The 18,831-nt window shown below is 45.5% G+C and overlaps 1 protein-coding gene across 1 annotated transcript; it reads right to left on the reverse strand.

Moving 5' to 3' along the window:
- Positions 1-319: 319 nt before the first annotated feature.
- On the reverse strand, positions 320-16,471 carry CHRNB3 (cholinergic receptor nicotinic beta 3 subunit). Its single transcript, XM_058824114.1, has 6 exons — positions 16,428-16,471; positions 8,758-8,909; positions 7,660-7,704; positions 3,137-3,246; positions 2,030-2,912; positions 320-727 (listed from the first exon to the last, which is right to left on the reverse strand). Exons 3-6 carry the CDS (start codon positions 7,684-7,686, stop codon positions 593-595), a joined length of 1,155 nt encoding a protein of 384 aa, XP_058680097.1. The 5' UTR covers positions 7,687-7,704; positions 8,758-8,909; positions 16,428-16,471; the 3' UTR covers positions 320-592.
- Between the last annotated feature and the right edge of the window lie 2,360 nt (positions 16,472-18,831).

Raw genomic sequence — 18,831 nt, forward strand, 5'->3', positions numbered from 1 at the left:
AGGTTCTGCCCCATCAAGCTGATCCTACAGCAAGGTGAGGCCAAACAGTCAAGGTTTTGAACATCCCATCAAAGAAGAATTTATACTTTTTCTGATGCACATGCTATGCAATTGCCAGTTCTGACACATAACACAATCTGTAGACACTTACACTGCTTTTTAATTGGTAACACAGATAAACTGAGTAGAGATTTGTGTTCCTACTGTAACTTCTTTTACAATATAGCATTTGAACTGGCATATGTGCCTTTTAAATACAATGATTCTGCAACACCTTCTATTTCCAATTTTAACTAATTATTTTGGCTTTTATAGTAATACAACCAAGCTAACAATAAAATAATAACCCAGTTGTGCAACCCCAGTTCACTTTAGGCCTTGGCTGTGCACCAAGCTCTTCTCTGATTTCAGCAAAATCTGTAACTGGTATAGTTATTATTAAGATTGAAAGCACTACTAATAAATGCCCACTGTTACCATCACTTTCCCTCATTCTTGCTGCTGCTTCCCCTCTTGTATAGCAGAGACCAAGCTCCAAGGCACCACTGTCCCTTGGCACCGTACTTGTTGTATGTTACTGAGGGAGTGTTTTCTACAAAGTGTTGTTCAACCACATCCGTAATGCAGGGGTAAAGATGAGGACTGAGCCCGTCACTGACACCACCAGAAATAACCACAGGAAGATCCGATCCAGGACTTGAGCTACAAACTTCCAGTCTTGTACAACCTGGGAAGGACAGAGGGAGGATAAACGTAAATGGGAACAGTGCCTCGTACTGTGTTGATACTGCTACATACATTTCAGCTCCCCAAATCTGGTTTTAAAATTAGACATTTGTAGTATGTGGTAGCCTAACAGAGATCACATTTTCAGCATTCATAGCTGCAAATCACTCAAACCCTCAAAGCAATTCCATGGTTCTACACACATGGTGATGAGACTTCCTCAGCCTGCACAAAAGCTTTTCGTTAAGTGCATATAGGGAAATTTACAGACTTAGCCTTGAGGATGGCTTTCCAGTGAACTGGACTTCTTACAGGGAGATCTGCATCTCCCTGTAAATGCCAGGATGAAGCTCTGGCGCAGCACTTGGACACAGGCATTGATTCCAGTACAAGCAGTTCGATTTACTTGTTTTTGAGTAAGTGATTTGACGACTCGGATTGGTTACACTCAGGAAGGGAATTTTGAATGGTGAGTGCTGGCACAACTATGCATACAGAAAAGTGCTATTTATTAAGGTGATTCAAGGAACCTTTTTATTAAAATTATTTCAGCTTCAAACAGGTATTAGTCATGGACAGTATGTGTTCACATACTACATGTGTGATTTACTGTTCTTCTTTCTGCTGTAGTCCTCTCAGCACACTTTAAACAAAGCCCTAGCTCTTGCTAGGAGGATGCTAACAGACATTTTTCCAAATGCATGCCAATTGCTCTACTGTCCTACCCTTGCATGAGATTCATTGTTTGCAAACACAGTAATTTGCTATTTTAAAAGCCAGCAGGCTCATTGAGAGGTGAAGGATAGTAGTTGGGAACTAATCTAAACAGGTGTTAGTGAAAATCTAAACAGGTGTTAGTGAAAATCTAGAAAACCTTCACTCAAGAAAGAGCCACTATGCAGTGCACAGTATGTGTTAGGAGGCCAGGACTGACACCTGGCAAATGCCATAGAGCTTGCCTTTAAGAGTAAAAGTTACATTTTTGAGCATATGAGTTTAGAGGCTTCCAGATTTGTGTGTATCCCAAACTTACAAAGGACAAGGTTTTTCAAATAAACCCAAACCAGGAATTCCTCCAGGAAAGGCTCCTAGAGTCTCTTATATCTGCAAAGAGCATGGACTCACAGAACAATACACTTGTCCTTGAAGCTATGGTTTGTCTCAAAAAACATTTATCAAAGTCTGAGAAAGAATATGTCTCAGAGGAGAGCAGGAGGAAGAGGCAAAGTGAAAAGCATGAAGAAAAGGAAAGTACTTGGAAGCCATTGCCAAGGAGTTCCCTCCTTGCCCTCCCTCCACCTACCTGTCTGATGAAATGCTCCTTTTTAACGTGCCTGGAAATGTACCGAATGGAGTCTGCTGCCTTTTCCAGAAAGGCAATAACAATTTTTTCTCCGTCTTTTGCTTGCTTGTATTTCTGCTTCCCCAGAAACTTTGATTTCAAGGTGGTTCCCTTTTCTTCAGTCTCTGAGAACGAGTAGCGATCTACATGGGCCCTCATGCAGAGCAGACGAGGCAGCTTCTGGAGAAAGAGCCTTTTGACCCAGGGTGCCATGGGATGGTAAGTCGCTGAGGATCGGTGGTGGACATTGATAACAAACACAGTGACGATGATAGAGAGGGTCACAAAAATCATGATGAAGAGCAGATACTCACCGATCAGAGGGATGACTTTGGAAGAAGAAGGGATTATTTCCTCAATCACTAAAAGGAAAACAGTGAGGGAGACTAAAACTGACGTTGATAATGAAAGCTTTTCACCTTCATCTGAAGGTAGGTAAAACACCAGGACAGTTAGAAAAGACAATCCCAGGCAAGGGATTATTAAGAAAAGAGTGTAAAACAACGGAAGGCGCCTCAATACAAAGGAGTAAGTGACAAATGGGTAAGAGTACAGCCCATCCTTCCTGTTGCCTTTCATACCTTTGGCGTTTAAGATCTCCCACTCCCCATTATCAAAGAAGTCTTTCCTGTCTACATTTTCATCCACTAAAATCAAGTCCACCATATTGCCATCATAAGTCCACGACCCAAACTTCATGGAGCAGTTCTGCCTGTCGAAGGGGAAGAAGGTCACATCCATTGTGCAGGAGCTCTTATAACTGGCCGGTGGTGTCCAGGTCACCACTCCATTGTACTTCACTATGGCTTTGGTCATCAAGGATCCCTCAAAACGTCCATCAGCACTGGGAGTTGGACAGGAAGAAACAGTACCAAGTTCAAGACTATGTTTGCCCCAGTCGTACCCCATTTGAGCTCTGTTTTCCATCCCTCACCTGGAGCACAAGGTGCACAACATTCACACAGCCTAAAGAAGCAGCCTTCTGACAGCACACACAAGCCTCACAGTAGCTGACACACCTTGCCCAAGCTGTGGCCCAAGCCCAGAGCAAGGAGCCATGCTACTTACTTTTCAAACAAAACGATGTCAGGAAGCCACAGAGACTCAGAGGGGACCCGGATAGCAGTGATCCCACCATATTCATCTGGATTCCAGGAGAGCTTGTGGTCGATCCATTCCTATAACAAAACAGCAGAGTCCTCTGCCCACTGATAAGCAGCGGCCTCTTTCCTCACCCCCACATGTGCCTCAACAGCTGCACGCACAGCACAGCACAGCAGGCAGAACCTGCTATGAGGCTGCTCAGCTGCAGAGAGGGTGCGAGACAGGCATGCCTGGAGGTGTTGATCCCCACAGGCACTGCTCCTCCAGACACAGGTGAGACCCAAGAACCCATCCGTAGGCTAGCAACCTCAAAGCCAGCACTTCTGGAGAGCACTTGACTCTCACTTCACTCACCACCCTGCACAGCCCACATGAGAGTAGTCTAAAATGAAGGAGCCGCTTCCTTTTAGTGCAGCAGCTTTCGTTCCCCCTGAGAACCAGCCCAAGATGGTTTTGGTTGGCACAGACCCCATGGACCCTAGGTGATGTGGGTACTAGCACTCAAATGACTAAGAGGTGGCCTTAATTCACTTTTCAGTGGAGACCTGGCTTTTTTCAGTAAATGGAATACAACACCTAATATCTGTACACCGTACTTGAAAAAAAAAAAAAAAAATTGGTCTTTCATCAGAAAGACCTGCAGACTGTTGCAGGAAAAATAATATGATGTTATTGTAAAGTATTTGGTTATAAAAGCAGGGAGAATCCTCTCCATTTCTATCATGTTGAACTCTAGAATAACTTAGTCTCTTTTTTTTGATTTTCAGATAGGGAGGTCATAACAAAGTGGCTCCAACAACCTGGAAATTTCCACAGAAAGGCAATGGAAAATCAGCTCTCTGATCCTTGTTCATTATTGATGAGGATATTCATTTGCTCACAGAAATAGCAGCAATGTCATACAAGAGCTGTAGACTGTGGTCAATACCAAGAAGTGGAAGATTAACCAGTTTCCATTAAGCTGCAGCACTAAGAGATCTCCAGGGATGCAGAGGTCTCAGCCTTCACTGGGTAATTTCCTTCATGACTTAAAGATGAACCAAAAAAGCAATATTGCCTATTAATTCTCCATATGGTTCCCTTCTTATTTCTTTGACTCCACATGCTTCTCACAGCTATACTAGAGAGATTTTATATTGTTCAGGTGTGGAAAGAGAGGAGGGGCCATTGCTGCTCATAGTCTCAGAATGAGGGACAGAGTACACCACTTTTAGCATGATCTTTTTTCTGAAGATGGTTTTCTAACAGATGTCTCCAGAAGCCTAGGCTGTTAAGTGGTCACAGTCTCACCTATGTCCTGGACACTTCCTGTAATAGGTACAACGAGGCTTAGGCTGGAAACATACATCATGCAAGGGGATGGATAGGGCCGAGCACAGTCATCTTGTAGCCTCCTAACACAAGAGCAGCAAATATCCTGTGAGCCACCTGGAGATAGAATCATCCCTCTGGAGTTGAACTGGAGCAGCCTCTTGGCCTGGGCGATTTGCTCCATCTGCAATACTCCACACTTTCTCCCTGCCCTGCATTGATTTCTCTCCCAGCTAAAGTGCTCTTTCGTGTCTGCAAGGCAAATGGTTGTTTCTTCTTACTAGAGCAGAAAATAGGCTGAGTGCAGACTTGGAAGATGAGCAGTTTAAAACAGGAATCTCCCTGTGGGCTATGCTGACACAAACCATAGCATCAGATGCATAAGGCTCTTTCCTCTCTTCTCCATTTTTTCCAAGCTGCTCCAGACATTGCAATTGCGATCTCCTTCCTCCTGTTCTACCAAATTTCCATTTCTGTGCTGTCATTGAAGAGTTTAACCCACTGCTAGTGGAACAAAAACCACGAGACTCAGATTCTTGACCCTTGCTAGCAGGGGGTCATAGCTTGCCTGAATCCAGACACTTTCTCAGCAACCACTAAAGGCTCCTCTGAATCTTGTGTGTCAGCCTGCTCGTGTATCAAGTCCCACCATCTTGAGCACAAGGTTAACAAAATGTTTGAGGTTAACAAAAAAAGGAAAAGAAAATGCTTGTGGTTTAGGTTTGCTTATCCAAGAAAATTAAGACTCTTGCTGAGAAATTATGAAGGTGATCAGGAGCATGGATTCACTAAAAGTAAATCATGCTTGACCAACCTCATTGCTTTTTAAGATTAAACAACTCCCTGGATGGTCAAGAGAGAGCACTGGATATTGTCTACCTTGATTACAGCAAGGCTTTCAACACTGTCTCTCTCAGAACATCCTTGTAGGCAAACTCAGGATGTTTGGACTAGATGAGTGAACAGCGAGGTGGGTTGAGACCTGGCAGAAAGGCAGATCCCAAAGAGCTTGTAACCAGTGCCACAGGGTCAGGTTGGAAGCCTGTCACTGGTGGTGTCCCCCAAGGTTCCATACTGGGCCCAGTGTTAACTTATTCACCAATGACTTGGATGAAGGCACAGATGCCTTCTCAGCATGACACAAATTTCAGAGGAGTGGCCAATACACCAGAGGGATGTGCAGCCCTTCAGAAGGACCTTGACAAGCTGGAGGGATGAGAAGAGAAGAAACATCTGAAATGTAACAGAGGCAAGTTCAGGGTCCTGCACCTGGGGAGGAACAACCCCAGGCACCAGCACAGGCTGGGGGTGACCTGCTGGGAAACAGCTCTGTGGAGAAGCACCTGGGGGTCCTGGTGGACAACAAGCTGTCCATGAGCCAGCAGTGTGTCCTGGGGGCCAAGGCCAATGGGACCCTGGGGTGCATTAGGGAGAGCATAGCCAGCAGGTTGAGGGAGGTGATCCTGTCCCTCTGCTCAGCACATCTGGAGTTCTACTCAGCACATCTGGTGAGGAAGATCTGGAGCTCTGTGTCCAATTCTGGGCTCCTCAGGACAGAGAAAACATGGACAAAGCAAGTCCAGCAGGGGTAACAAAGATGATGAGGGGACTGGATCATCCCTCTTATGAAGAAAAACTGAGGGAGCTGGGCCTACATGAACACACAACTTCCACAGCAGGACACCTGGGTCAGGCACAGGTATTTAGTGCTCAGTCTGAGCTCCTGAGGGCACTTATACATGTGAAAACCACAGCCAGTGCCTCATTTTCCACTCCCTGTGCATTACCTTGGGTCTTGATGCTCTCAGCTCATCAAATGGAGAAGTGGTATTAGAAATGGTAACAACTCCAGAGAGCCCAACTCTGGGAAATCACAGTCCTGAGTTTCTTTGAGCTGCCCTAGCTAAAATCTGAGAATTCCAAAGGCTTCCAGAGAAATCAGTTTGCCTACAGTGCACAGGGCCTGGACCTGCAGGTGAAGATGGGTTCCAGGAGAGGGTTGGAAAGGGGAGAGGACAGATGAGGGCAGATGAGTTCTGCTGTCTGCCCAAGTGGATACCCAAAGGGAGCCAAGATGTGGCCTTGTGCACAAAAGAGCTCTACAATTGCAGCTAAAGGTGGGGAAATTGTAATACTGCAGATAATTCAGGACACATTCCCAGCAGGTGTATTTGGACCAGAGAGAAATTTCTCCAGCAAAAGGGGAAAATCCTGTCTTCCCCACAGTGAGGGAAGGGCTGAGCTTCTCCCTCTTCAAGGGAAAGATCATCTTTACACACAATATCCATATTGGTTTTAGGGGTCTTGCTCCAGCCAGAATCTCACACTCGCTGCAGCAGTACAGTAACCAGACTGAGACAAAAATTGAGTCACATTTCTCATCCACCAGCCCAGTGACCCCCAAGAACTTTTCCTCATGGCATGATTTCAAGTACGGTTTGTTTTTTATGTCCTCTGCCCAGGATCAGCTGACATCTTTACAGATACTCACAAGGCTGAGAGACTTAAAATAATTGTCACAAGGTCAATAAACTGGTGCAATGTAACCTAAACCAAAAACAGTGTTCTTCAGGAGTGAAGAAGAAAGGAGACCTAACAGTTCAACTTGCACCTTTCCATCATTTGTATAAATCACCATCTGTTCCAGAAGCAATTATGACAGAAAGATCTGATTAATAAGCTTTTAATGGGAAAAGGTCTGTGGGGGGTGTGTGCGTGTGTGTGTGTGTAACATACTGGCCTCTTCTTTGTCTTTACATATGCTGAGGAATGAAGAAATCTATCCGAGGCACCACTCTTGGCTCAGACAAGGGAGACAGTACTTGTGTCACCTCTAAGTATGAGACAGGATAGTCCCTCAGGGCACATACAACATCCCAGGGATAGGCACTGCAATACCAGCTTTCCTGAAATAAATACTGGCTTGAGGACACAGCTGGGGTGCAGGTCAGGAGAAGAGGGTACCCTATGTCCTAAAGGCCTACTTGCCTGCCTTTCTGTCTCTGTACATAGGCTGAAGGGAGAAGAGTGAAGAAGAACTTCAGGTTAGGTATCTTGGTGCTGGCCACTCAGCATCATGAAATGGGATGGATGGCACAGTGGGCAGCAAACTGAAATGGCTACTCAGCTCAGCAGTTCCCATGGGGAAAAGCGAGGTGTGATGTGGTCTAATTTACCTGTTTCAGCCACACGTTGGTTGTCATCAGCTGATTCTTCTCATCCTAGAGTGAGACAGGGAGAGAGGATTGTAATACCAAAGCAGCCATTAGAAACAGACCCTGTGCCTGCTGAGTCCAACCCTGTGCCAAGATGAGGAGATCCCTATGGTCCTGTTTCCCCATGGGCTTGGGCTCTTCAGTCACCACTAAGGGAAAGTGACTGACTTTCTAGGTACTGTCCCTGCTATCACTGGGAGCCCCTGAGGCTGGAAAACTGAGGTCTGGCATTCCAGAGCTCAAAGGAATCATATGCCAAAGACCCAGGATGCAGCCAGGGCTCATACAGCAAGTAGTATCAGGTCACATGTGCTTGTGGGCTCATAGGATGGCTCATCTCCCCACACTGCTCAGCCTGGAGGGAGTTTGGGAAGATACAAGCTGAAACATTGTCCTAAATATGTAAATAAAGCACAAAATTAGAGTGTGCCTTCCACAGCACAAGGGGAGGTTACCAGGGGGCTGGCGGATGTAAGGAGCACATTGTTGTGTGGGTACGTCTGGGCATTGTGCAAATTCCACCGTGCACTGCAGCAGAAAGAGAAGGGAAAATTTCCAGAAGGGAAGAAACACAGGATTAGCTATGTTGCCTCTAGAGTTTTATCTTAGTGACCAGCTGAGTTAAGACTTGAACTATCTTTGGCATCAATGCTAGCTTGCTTGGAATGAATAACACACAGCCAGCTCTTACTCTTCCTCAGTCCTCTCCTGTAGATGTCTTGTCATTAAATTGCAACATAGATGTCAAGGACTGTCTGGCATGGGTTGTTTGATCAAAACCTTATGGACATTAGGCCATATTCCCTAAGAACAATAGGGAGAAAATGACCTTCAGGTTTCCTTCAAAACAAATGAGTCCTACAGTCCATGCTGTGGGTGGAGGGGAATGGGGCGGGGAGAAGGTTGTACCACCAGCAGCATTTCATGCTCAGTGTTTTGCTGCCCAACCATCACTGTGCATTTCTTGTGTCAGGAGGCAAAAGCTAATTACATTACCAGTCGTCCCAGGTGAAGGCATAACTATCTATAAAAGTGGTGTTTTACGAACACAACACTTACCACATCCACAAGCTGTGATATCTTTAACCCAAAAAGGACTTTGATGGTGTCATTGGAGTTTTCCACAGGGCGGACCCATTTCTGATAGCCTTCAAATAAGTGCTTGAGGAGCGCATCCTCATTTTCAGCAATTGAACTGAAGGCATTCACATCTGGAAGAGAGCAACACAGAGTGGAGGCATTGCCAGAAAGCAGACATGTGGAATGCCGTGACCTGAAAAAGTGAGACAGAGCAATGATGTGAGGAAAATTCACCTCTGGGCAGGTCTTGTCTTGTACAGCAAATTCTGCAGGAATTCAGATGCACAGACTCTGGGCAAGTGAATAGAAAGGCAAGATAGCCCAAGCCCAACTCACATAAAAAAAAAATCATCAGAGCAGTGATGACTTTGTACCAGGTTTAAGTTTTCTATGAACTTTTTGCCAAAGCAAAAAGAGCCCATCAGGCAGCAGTAGGAGCTGGATGATGCAGTCAGAGCTAGATCTGCCAGGCAAGCACAGAGATATCATGGCCTGTACCTGCATGACTTGTGACTCCCACAATCACTGACACCGATCTCCCCCTTGCACTTGCTACCATGAACGGGGAAGGGCAGACCATCCATCCTTTCCCAAACTTCAGCCCACTCCCTGTGGTGTTGAGGTTCTGACATGATCTCCATCTCTTGTGCACAAACACAGCAACCAAGGGTGAGAAGGATTTTATCTTCTTCAAAGCCACCACGGAGGAAAAAAGACTGGCTCCACACAACAGGGATCACAGCCAATATTGCTGTGTCAGCAGTCAAAAGGGACCTCACAGGACATTGTCCAGGGCCCAGCTTGTGCCTTGACAGCCCCAGGACGAGCAGAACATCTGTGTCTGGATTGCCAGGCATTAGGAGTGGGAGGGGTCTGCAGGCCCATGGATCTGCAGTGCCAGGATCTGACAGTAGGAGAGCCCTGGAGGGCACAGTCAATATGCTCACACACCATGTGCATCAACGATCAGAGTTAAGGCAGCCCCCAACAGGGTCCCTGTACCACATGGAGAGAAAGGGCATTCAAACACAGCAGCCCTTCCAGAGAGAAAACTGGAGGCAGAGGATCATGCTCTGCTTCTACATGGAGGAAAGGATGTGACTACAGACCACCATCTCTGCCCATGTCCCCTTCCCCAGCAGCTGCTGCCCATCTCCTGAGCATGACAGGCTGTGCAGCCTCCTCCACCTCGGTCAGGGTCTGTCTGAGGCTGCAGACAGGGTTACACCTCCCAGCAAGAAACACAGATGAAGAACTGCCCAAAGCAAAAACCTGATCTCACAACAGAGTTCTCCATGGGACAAAATCATTCTTTAATGCTCTCTGGATTCTCTCAGGATAGCACAAGGTCCAAGCAACACTTTCATCCCCACTTCCAGACACAGCAAGATATACCATTCCTCTTTGAAGGAGCTATAAACTCTGAAACCTAGTGCTTGCACTCACAAAATAACAGCTTTACTGTCAGATGTTCCAGCATGAGCTGTGTTTGTCCTTTGTATCTGCAATACAGGTGACGTGGGGTTATCAAGCCCTGGGCAGGCAGAGGCTGGCTGATCAGAGGCACCTTTCACACTCATTTCTACCTGTTCCATCCCAGAGCCAGGCATAGCTCATGAAGCTGTCAGCACAGTTTATAACAGTCCTCTATAGGGCCACACTCTGTCTTGTCACTTTGTCACAAGCTCTTGAGGTCTGCTATTTCCAGAAATGTCCCTTCTGCTTGTTCCAGAGTTTATTCTCATGCCAGAACTGACCCTAGTCCTCCACAGCAAATAATGGACAGAGTCTGCGGTCTGTCCTAGGAAACTAGATTGGTTGCCCAAACATGGCAGATGGGTATTGCATCTGCAACCAAAGGAAGAGAATGTGTTCTTTCTTCTTTCTCTTCTCCCCCCTCACTACCCACAGCCTCAGAGGTTCAACCCCTAGACTCTAAGAATCTTTGCAGAGCCTCTATCTCCTAGATATTTCGCTTTCCCTTTAGGAGATTCATAGGGGCATATAGTTGTTAAAAACAAGAAATTTAACAGAAAAGCCCATGAATAGAAAAATCCATAACCCCAAAATATGCACGATCAAAACCAGCTCTGTCTTACTGCCAGAACACATTGCTCTGTTTTCATTTGAGTATGACATCCTGCACACATATATGCAGCCACACACCCTCTGTGTCCATGGGTGTGTATGACTCCCCCCCAAAAGAAAACGGTGCCATTTCACAGCCAACATCTCACATAAGGTTCAGGTACCTAATGCTCCAAGGGGGTATAGAAGACAGGTGGTAAAGCTGGGTTCGGGGCTGGACATGCTGAATCTCATCTGCTGAGGAAGCCACAAAAAAGTGAAAAATACTTGAGGAGTCTCAAAAGGAAGAAAGTCAGAAGATTGCTGCCTTTTTAAGACAGCCTCAGTACTTGCAAAAAGACAGTTTAAAAGCAGAAGTTATTAATGAGAAATATCATGTGGGAAAATAGCCTAACAGTTCCTTTGACCAAGCCCCACTTTATGGTTAAGCTAGATAAACCCACGGAGAAAATATTGAACAAAGTAGCACTGCCTTTGAAAAAAGGAAGAGAAGCAGCCATAGGACAGATACGTCCCTGAATCTACCATATGATGGACTGAGAGGCAAAAACTGGGGAGCTCCCTGGCAGGTTAACATGCATTCAAGTATTCAAGCACTGTCTGCCATCTCTCCCCTCTCCCAGTTTCCTGTCTCTCTCTGTGATCTGTCCAAGTAGCAGCTCCCCATGGGTGCAGGACAGGAGTTCTGGGGCAGAAAGTCTGCTAAACAAACGTGCAAAACACCCCAATAAATACAGACAAGACACTTAGCTTTTTATCAGTTTGCATGAAGCATTTCAGGTTTTCTCTTGGTGACAGAAATTCTCCCTTAATTCCCTTTAGCAGCCAGAAGTCAAGCCTAGGATTTTTTGTTAATTTCTAGCCAGCAATTGCCCCACCATAAGTTATTAAAACCTAGTGGTCACACTGACCATGGTTGCAACACAAAGGCAGCAACTGAGACAACCCTCTTCTGCTACTCACATGGTGTTTAAAGGATGACCAAGGGAAGCCAGCATTCACCGTATCCCAGAAAGCAGCAGCTAACTGGCCAACAGAAAAATAAACTTGAACAACTGCAGCTCAGCTTGGAAGGAGGAGAAGAAATCACACCTACCTGAGCGGCTCAGACACAGCACAATGAGCACTAGGCAAAGCATGGGCATCACCGTGGCTTTTCCTTTAAATCTGATCTTCTGTTTTCATTAGCAAATCGGTCTCATCTTTGCAGGGGACTTAAACAATCTAGTTAAAAATCAAAGCAGGCAGTTGAGCCGGCAAGGCAAGGCAGCACCTTCCTAGCCTTATCTTGCCCTCATTATGACGCTTGGTAAATCACACTTCATTGATTTTCAGTCAGCTGTCACATCCCATAAGCCTTAAACAGGGCTCTGGGTCCTAAACTCTGACTGATCTCCTTGTGGCAGTATTTACATGGCTACAAACACTGCGGTCTAGGAGTATGCAAGAGGAAAGTCTTTTAAGGAGGAAAAATATCTTTTATGCTACTGCTGATTACAGCTGGGGAAAAGAAAAAAAACAGACTGCAGTTCAGACCCAAAGATAAATCAGATGCCTTAAAGATTATCTGATTATCTGTTCCAGGTGTATCGGTTGTAGAGGCAGACTCCCTACAGACTAACTTAGCTTATTCCATGCTACGCTTGCTGTTCTGGAGCTATAAAATGGATTTGGGGGGCAAAAATCATCCAGTAAGAAGTAAGTGGGAAAACAATCTGATTTCTAAATTTATATCTCATACACAAAATATCACAGACAGCAGCACAGAAGCCCTTGCACAGTACTATCCACTGGCACAGCTTAACAGAGAATGCTGCCCCGGAGTCTTGTGTTTAGCAATGGGAGTGAGGATTATTTAGCCAGTTTCTCTGCAGTCAGACCTCTGTCAGTCCCCCTCCAGTGATACCTCACACAAGGCTCCTTTCAGAAACGACCAGAAATTAGAAGCAATCATCAGAAATTGCTGATAATCAAAAGGGATGCAGGTTCCTCTTTTCCCATCCCCCTGACACTCCTCTGCTGAAGGATTATCAGGATCTTCTCTGTTTTCTTCTCAAATGAGAGTTAGTTTGGCATATCTCTTGAAAGAGGCGGTTTTCTCCTGAACTTTTCAAGTTTAAGGAAGAGGCATTCAAAAGTCTTTTAGCTTGTCCCCAAACCCAAAACTCCTCCTGCTTTGATTATTTCTTGCTGGCTATTAAATTGCTTGCTGCCTTTTATATGGGAAGCCTGGGGGTTTTTCAGCAACATGGGGTACACTTCTGGCAGTGGTCCAGATTTTGGTACAGTCACGGGTTTTGTGATTCAGATTTGCCTTATCTAACATCCTCAAAGAGGATTGATAACTGGCAGCTGTAATCTTACCAGATTATTCATCTTGCTGTAATGAAAAATTTGCCATATAAGTGTGGTTCAAAGTCATATTGCTGCTGCAAGTAACATTCTTGTAGTGTCCTATCAACTTATTCATGCTTCTGTGACCTTGCAGCCTGCTGCATCCCCAGCTCTCAGGCAGGCCACTGGCAGCAACTCAGTGAGTTTGCTTTTTCCACTACTCTACTACACACAAGAAATCTGCAAGGGCCCTTCCTAGCTCCACAGTTCTGCCCCTGGTCACCCGGCAGGACTAGAGGAGCAGCTGGCTTCTTCCTCACCTTTCCTCATCTCAGATGCAGAAAGCCATGCAAAAGCAAGAGTGCAACCAAAAAACCATCTTCAATGAAGTGTATTTTCAACACCAGCTGCTGTAACTTCTCAGTTTCCCTATTAGATCAACACCAGGCACAAGTACACAACTTCTTGAGCTACGCAGGAAAGCTCCTTTTTTTTTAATGCTGTCTTCAAGAGAACAGCAGTCATTTGGCTGGAGTGGTGGGGACAGACAGCACCACAGACTGCCACAAAGCTGAGTCTAAACAAAATCATTCTGCCCGATACAAATTTTTCTGCAACAAGGTTACCACTTTAAAATGCTCACTGTAGATTATCGCATACTTTCCAACATGTTTGTTGTCATGTACAGGACTCAGCACCCTCAGATTATCCATCCTCATGACTGCAAGCCCCAGCCTTTGCCTATTGACACCTCTGATTGTAGTTACTGCCTGAGATTGCGTTCAGGCATTGCTCTGTTAGGCAATATGAGAGACACTTGTTTCTCACAGGGCTTTAACATGCTGCCTTGTGGCAATGGAGTTAATTTATTATCTGCCTACAGGAGTAGGCTTTTTGCTACTACATGATAGTTGCTTAGAGGGAAATATGAAGTATGGTTGCATTACCATTGCTCCCACCCACTGCCTAGACAGTCACAAGAGGTAAGGACCAGGTTTGCCTGGTCATTGGCTTTCAGAGTTACCAGACTGCCAGAGGAGAGTATTAGAGACAGAAATTCTGTTTGCCTGTTGTTTTCTGTTCACAAGTCTTCATGCAGCCCTGCACTCCAACATTTTGGAAAGGGAAGTAGGCATGAGTACTCCCATTTTGCCAAGTGGGCCATGAAGCATAAGGTGCATCTATTTGAGACAGCAAATTAATTCTTGGGCAGGACTCTGCTTGTGGCAGTAGCTAAGTAGCTATTCTCTATAGAGAAAATGTCTTTGCTTTACCACAGGTTTCATAGGACTTGTAATTAATTTGAGGCTGCAGTTCCAGGCTGCAAAGAGCCATGCACGACCTAGACACAAGCAACACTGGAGCTGGGCCTCAGTCTCTAGGCAGCAAAAATGCCAAGAAAAAGAGAAATCTACCTAGAGGCACAAATCCATCTTTTTGAGCACACATGGTTAATACTAGCAGCAACTGAAAACTCAACGTTATGATGGACAGTCCTAAGCCATGTTACCTGAAGGCACCATGCAGTCAAGCATGGAAAACAGATTCCAGGGAAAGGTGACAGTGCTGTCTGACAATCAGAGGGTGGGAAACCTGGACTAAATGAGAAGGATGGTGAAGGGGAAGGACATAGATGAGAGATGCTCTGAACCAAAACTGTGAGGCTTTGTTTCAAAAATCCAGAGCCAAAGTAGAGTTTGCTGCACTTCTAGGTTTGTCAGCTCCAGGCAGGAAAAAAGAGAGGTAAGGTAGCACTATGGAAGAAGAGACACCTTTTAGGTAGACGTGTCTTCTCCTTCCCAAACACCTCTGAGCTTTCCTGGTACATGTAGGTGACATGCCAGAAGCCAAGGAAGGCCAACCTGAAATGCCAGGACTTGTGATGGAGCCAGGCTCTTGGAAGCTCCCAAGGGAGGACTAAATCCATATTGTCATGAACACTTGCCCATAGGAGGCGAGGGAGAGTATCTGGAGAAAAAATAGGGTGGGAAAGGGCAGAATTCCTGGAATCTCATCTTTGCCCTGACACTTCTCAGGTTCTTTCTAATCTCAGTTCTTGCCAGCAGCAGACACCACTCTTCACCTTGCAGCTTCTCAAAACATGTGCTTTCACTGGGCAAGAACAGAGCTGGTTTTAGCCAGTTCACCAGTTATTTTTGCAGCACCAAACATTTCCACGTGCCAGATGGAACAGTCTGGAGCCAACTGCCCACCTTTCCATACATCCTGTCCACTCTCCTCCAGCTTCCTGTCCCTGCAAACGCCCTCCTTCTTTCTCATGGCTTGCTTACTGGCCCTGTGAGATGCAAAGCTGTGTTTCGTGTCAGGTACAAACAGGCGACGTGTGTATTTGTGAATGCGAAATGTGTGGACACCGACAATGGGATAGTTGCGAATTCTAATAATAACTGAGGAAAAAAAAGCATGGAAAAAGGCCTTTGAACCTATCTTTTGCTTGCAATTAACCCTGGTTGATTTAGGAGCATTGGAATTAAGGCGTTAAGGATGTTGCTTTTTGCTTGTAGTTAATCCACAAAAAGCTCTGCAATAATAACCTTTTGAAGTAAAATTTTAGAATATTACTTGTATCCTTGAAACTATAGCTTTGGAATATATATAAAGGAAATATGCTTATCTCACGCCTTATTGAAGCAGAGAAAAACAGTTTGAGAAGGAAGATGAACATCACCTCAAGGGTTTATGGTTTTGACCAAAGGGAAGCTGGACATCACTGTTAAGAGATTTATAGTCTCTGCAATTAAAAAGTGGACACACATCTGGGGAGCTGGACCCCACCAGATGGGATTCGTCTTTCTTCTTTCAGAAACTGGACCCTCACCATCTGGGGATACTCCTTTGAAAATACATCCTGAGAAATTAAAATCACAATAGTGTATAGAATTGTGATGTAATAATTTGGAATAAAAATTGCTGATGAGTAAAAATTGGAAATAGAAACTGTTGAAAAAAAACCTGATGAGTACCCCTATAAATATCTGTAACCATCAATTATCGGTGTGCAGTTGGAGGGAAAACTTCCCCCACTGTACCCAGCGCTGTATTGCTCATACTTTACCATATTAAATAATAAATTGATTGCTGCTTGAATATTGGCCTAGTCAAGCTTCTTATTCATAACAGCTCCACCAAGCAAACCCCAATGCAGCCCTCCCTGCTGCCCTTTTCCCCTCTAATCCATCCCTCCTCCTCCACACACCCTTTACTACCGCAGTTCCTCAGCACAGTCGCCACTTTCCTCCTCCACCTGGCCATCCGCCTTTTCCCCCCTCGCTCAGGCCGAGCGGAGGTGCTCCGGCCCGCTCCAGCCTTTCCGCGGCGCCGTGGCCGCAGTCCCAGCTCCCCGCCGTGGCAGGCCGCGGGCAGCGCAGGCCGCGCCGCAGGGCCCGGCTGCTCCCGGGCCTGCAGCCCTGCCGAGGGAATGCACACGGCTGCTGCAGTATGACACGCTGCGAGAGCCCTGTTTGGGAGACCAGGGTAACGTGAAGTGCTGGGAACTCATGGATGGAAATGTATGCGTCTGTCTCTGTATCAGCCAAGGAGAACGCACTAGCCAGCGGAGCAGGCTCAGAAAGGGCTGAGGGGAGTCCTTCAGGCGGCTGCCTGAACTGAACTGGAAAAGTTGCACCTACGCAGTTGTTTCGGCGGTGATCAGGCTCTGCACGTACAGGGACAAGGTTTTGCAGAACGAGAGTCGTTTCCGTCCTTGGTTTCCTTGGCACCTTGCTACCATGAGGAGAGCCCTCCCTGCCCTCCTTCCCGTTTCTATCACACCCCTGTGATTGCAGACTTGAGATGGAGTTCAAGTCTGAGTCCCTGTGCCTTCTGACATTGCAGAGTCCATGAAACTGCCTGCTGCACATTGCTCTGCAAAAACCTCCCAGTGCTTCACCCTGAGTGGAACACGGGTCTTGGGGAGGTGCAGAGTGTTTTCATCACTGCACGCACATTAATGTTCCTAATAGGTGGTGCATCACCTTCTGCATTAGAATAGTTGTTTTCCTTTTTCAGTTCTAACTTTACCATGAGGCCTCATTTAGGAGTGTCTTGCAGCACTGTGGTGACTTCCTGCATTTTGGTGACACTAACTAGCTTTGAATATGATAATTTTCAAATACATTTGTTCTGAGTTAATGATTGTAAACAAAGGTGTGGCTCAGCTCTGCCAGTTTCTCAGCTTTTCTTTCCATTTCATCAAGCTCATCTCTGCTTTCATAAATGCTCCTCGCAGCTCAGATTTTATCTGCAGCATCGTGGACTTGCTGTTCAGATGTCAAGGCTTGCAATATTTCAGAGGTAAGCAAACAACTACCAAGGATCAAGACTTTGCAAGATGCCAGAGAAAAATCTGCTTTAACGACAACTGCTTCAGGAACAACAGAGGAATTTGGTTCATACCTAACTGCATGAGCCTCTCAGCCTCTCATTTTCAATGGTTACACCTGCTGTCTAGAAGCCTTTATCCCAACACATGCAGTGCTCTATGACAAGAGGTTCTGCTTTCTCATTCTGATTGAATACAGGCGTTTTATCCCCAAGGCAATCATAAAATTTAAAGGGCAATTCTTGCCACGTCCCATGGCCTCAGTAAGCTGCATGACTCCTTGCACACCTTTGTCCATTTCATACACTTCTCTTTGGATGTGACAGCTCCACTATACAGCCAGAATGGTGGTAGCTGACAAATTTTCTTTTTGGAACTGCTCCATCTGGCATAGGAGGATGAGGGGCTCCCTTGAAGATACAGCAAAATTAAATGCTTTGTCAAAAATTAGATAAACTCTGCAAGCTCTGTTCCTGCCCGCATTTGAGGGCATTTGCTCTTTATGATCATTTGCTGAGTCAACTCAGATGATTGTCCTGTGGGCCCACATAGTCCATGCAATCCAAATAAGGGGGATTTTTTAGCTTTAGAAATGTATTTTGACAGAGGTAATAATTCTGGACTGTCTAAAAGATTAAAGCAATTATCATGTTTCATTAGAAATGTTTGGAAGCCAATACTTCTCTGTGTCTTTCTTCATTATATTACTGTATGCTGTTGAGGTGCTGTTAGAAGCTGTTCTGTTTTTACAGAAAATGCAACAGCACTAATTGTCTCAGCCATATTCAACCTCACAAAACTCAGGGTCCCATGATGTGCATGCATTTTACTTCAGATCATCCCTGGCTACAAAGTTGAAACTGCTCTGGCAGCAGACCAGTCAACAGACCAGACCTCACCTCTGTCAAAGTATCACAATACCACCTTCTCCATGGGAAAACAGGGGTGAGAGATTTTGCAAGGGGTTATTAATGTAATACCACCTGCCAACTCCTACCTGTCCTTCTCTAGGGTGTCACAGCAGGGCTCAATCAGCCCTCTGCTGTTCTGAAGACTCCTGCCTGAAAGTTTGAACTGGGATGCGAGCCTTCTATCCAGAGATGCCTGCTTGCCATGCTGAGTCTTATATTGTTAGGATTATTGCCAACCACTTCATAAAGAAAAATACTTATTCCTTCTAGAGGTTTCTTAAGATTAGATAGAAATGTTTTCAGGTAGGAACCAAAGACACTATATGCAGGACCATCATTTTGAACACCAGTGATGTTTGGGGCTTCTGTTTTCACTGA

The sequence above is a fragment of the Ammospiza caudacuta genome, chromosome Z (assembly GCF_027887145.1).
Source record: "Ammospiza caudacuta isolate bAmmCau1 chromosome Z, bAmmCau1.pri, whole genome shotgun sequence".
NCBI lineage: Eukaryota > Metazoa > Chordata > Aves > Passeriformes > Passerellidae > Ammospiza > Ammospiza caudacuta.

Bases quoted from the DNA above. Each gene is read 5' to 3' on its own strand.
- CHRNB3 (XM_058824114.1), bottom strand. From the start codon at position 7,686: ATGACAACCAACGTGTGGCTGAAACAG. The intron at 3,247-7,659 runs GTAAATTAGACC...GTTTTGTTATAG, and splicing joins CCAACGTGTGGCTGAAACAG to GAATGGATCGACCACAAGCT. The intron at 728-2,029 runs GTAGGTGGAGGG...TGTCCTTCCCAG, and splicing joins AGGAGCATTTCATCAGACAG to GTTGTACAAGACTGGAAGTT.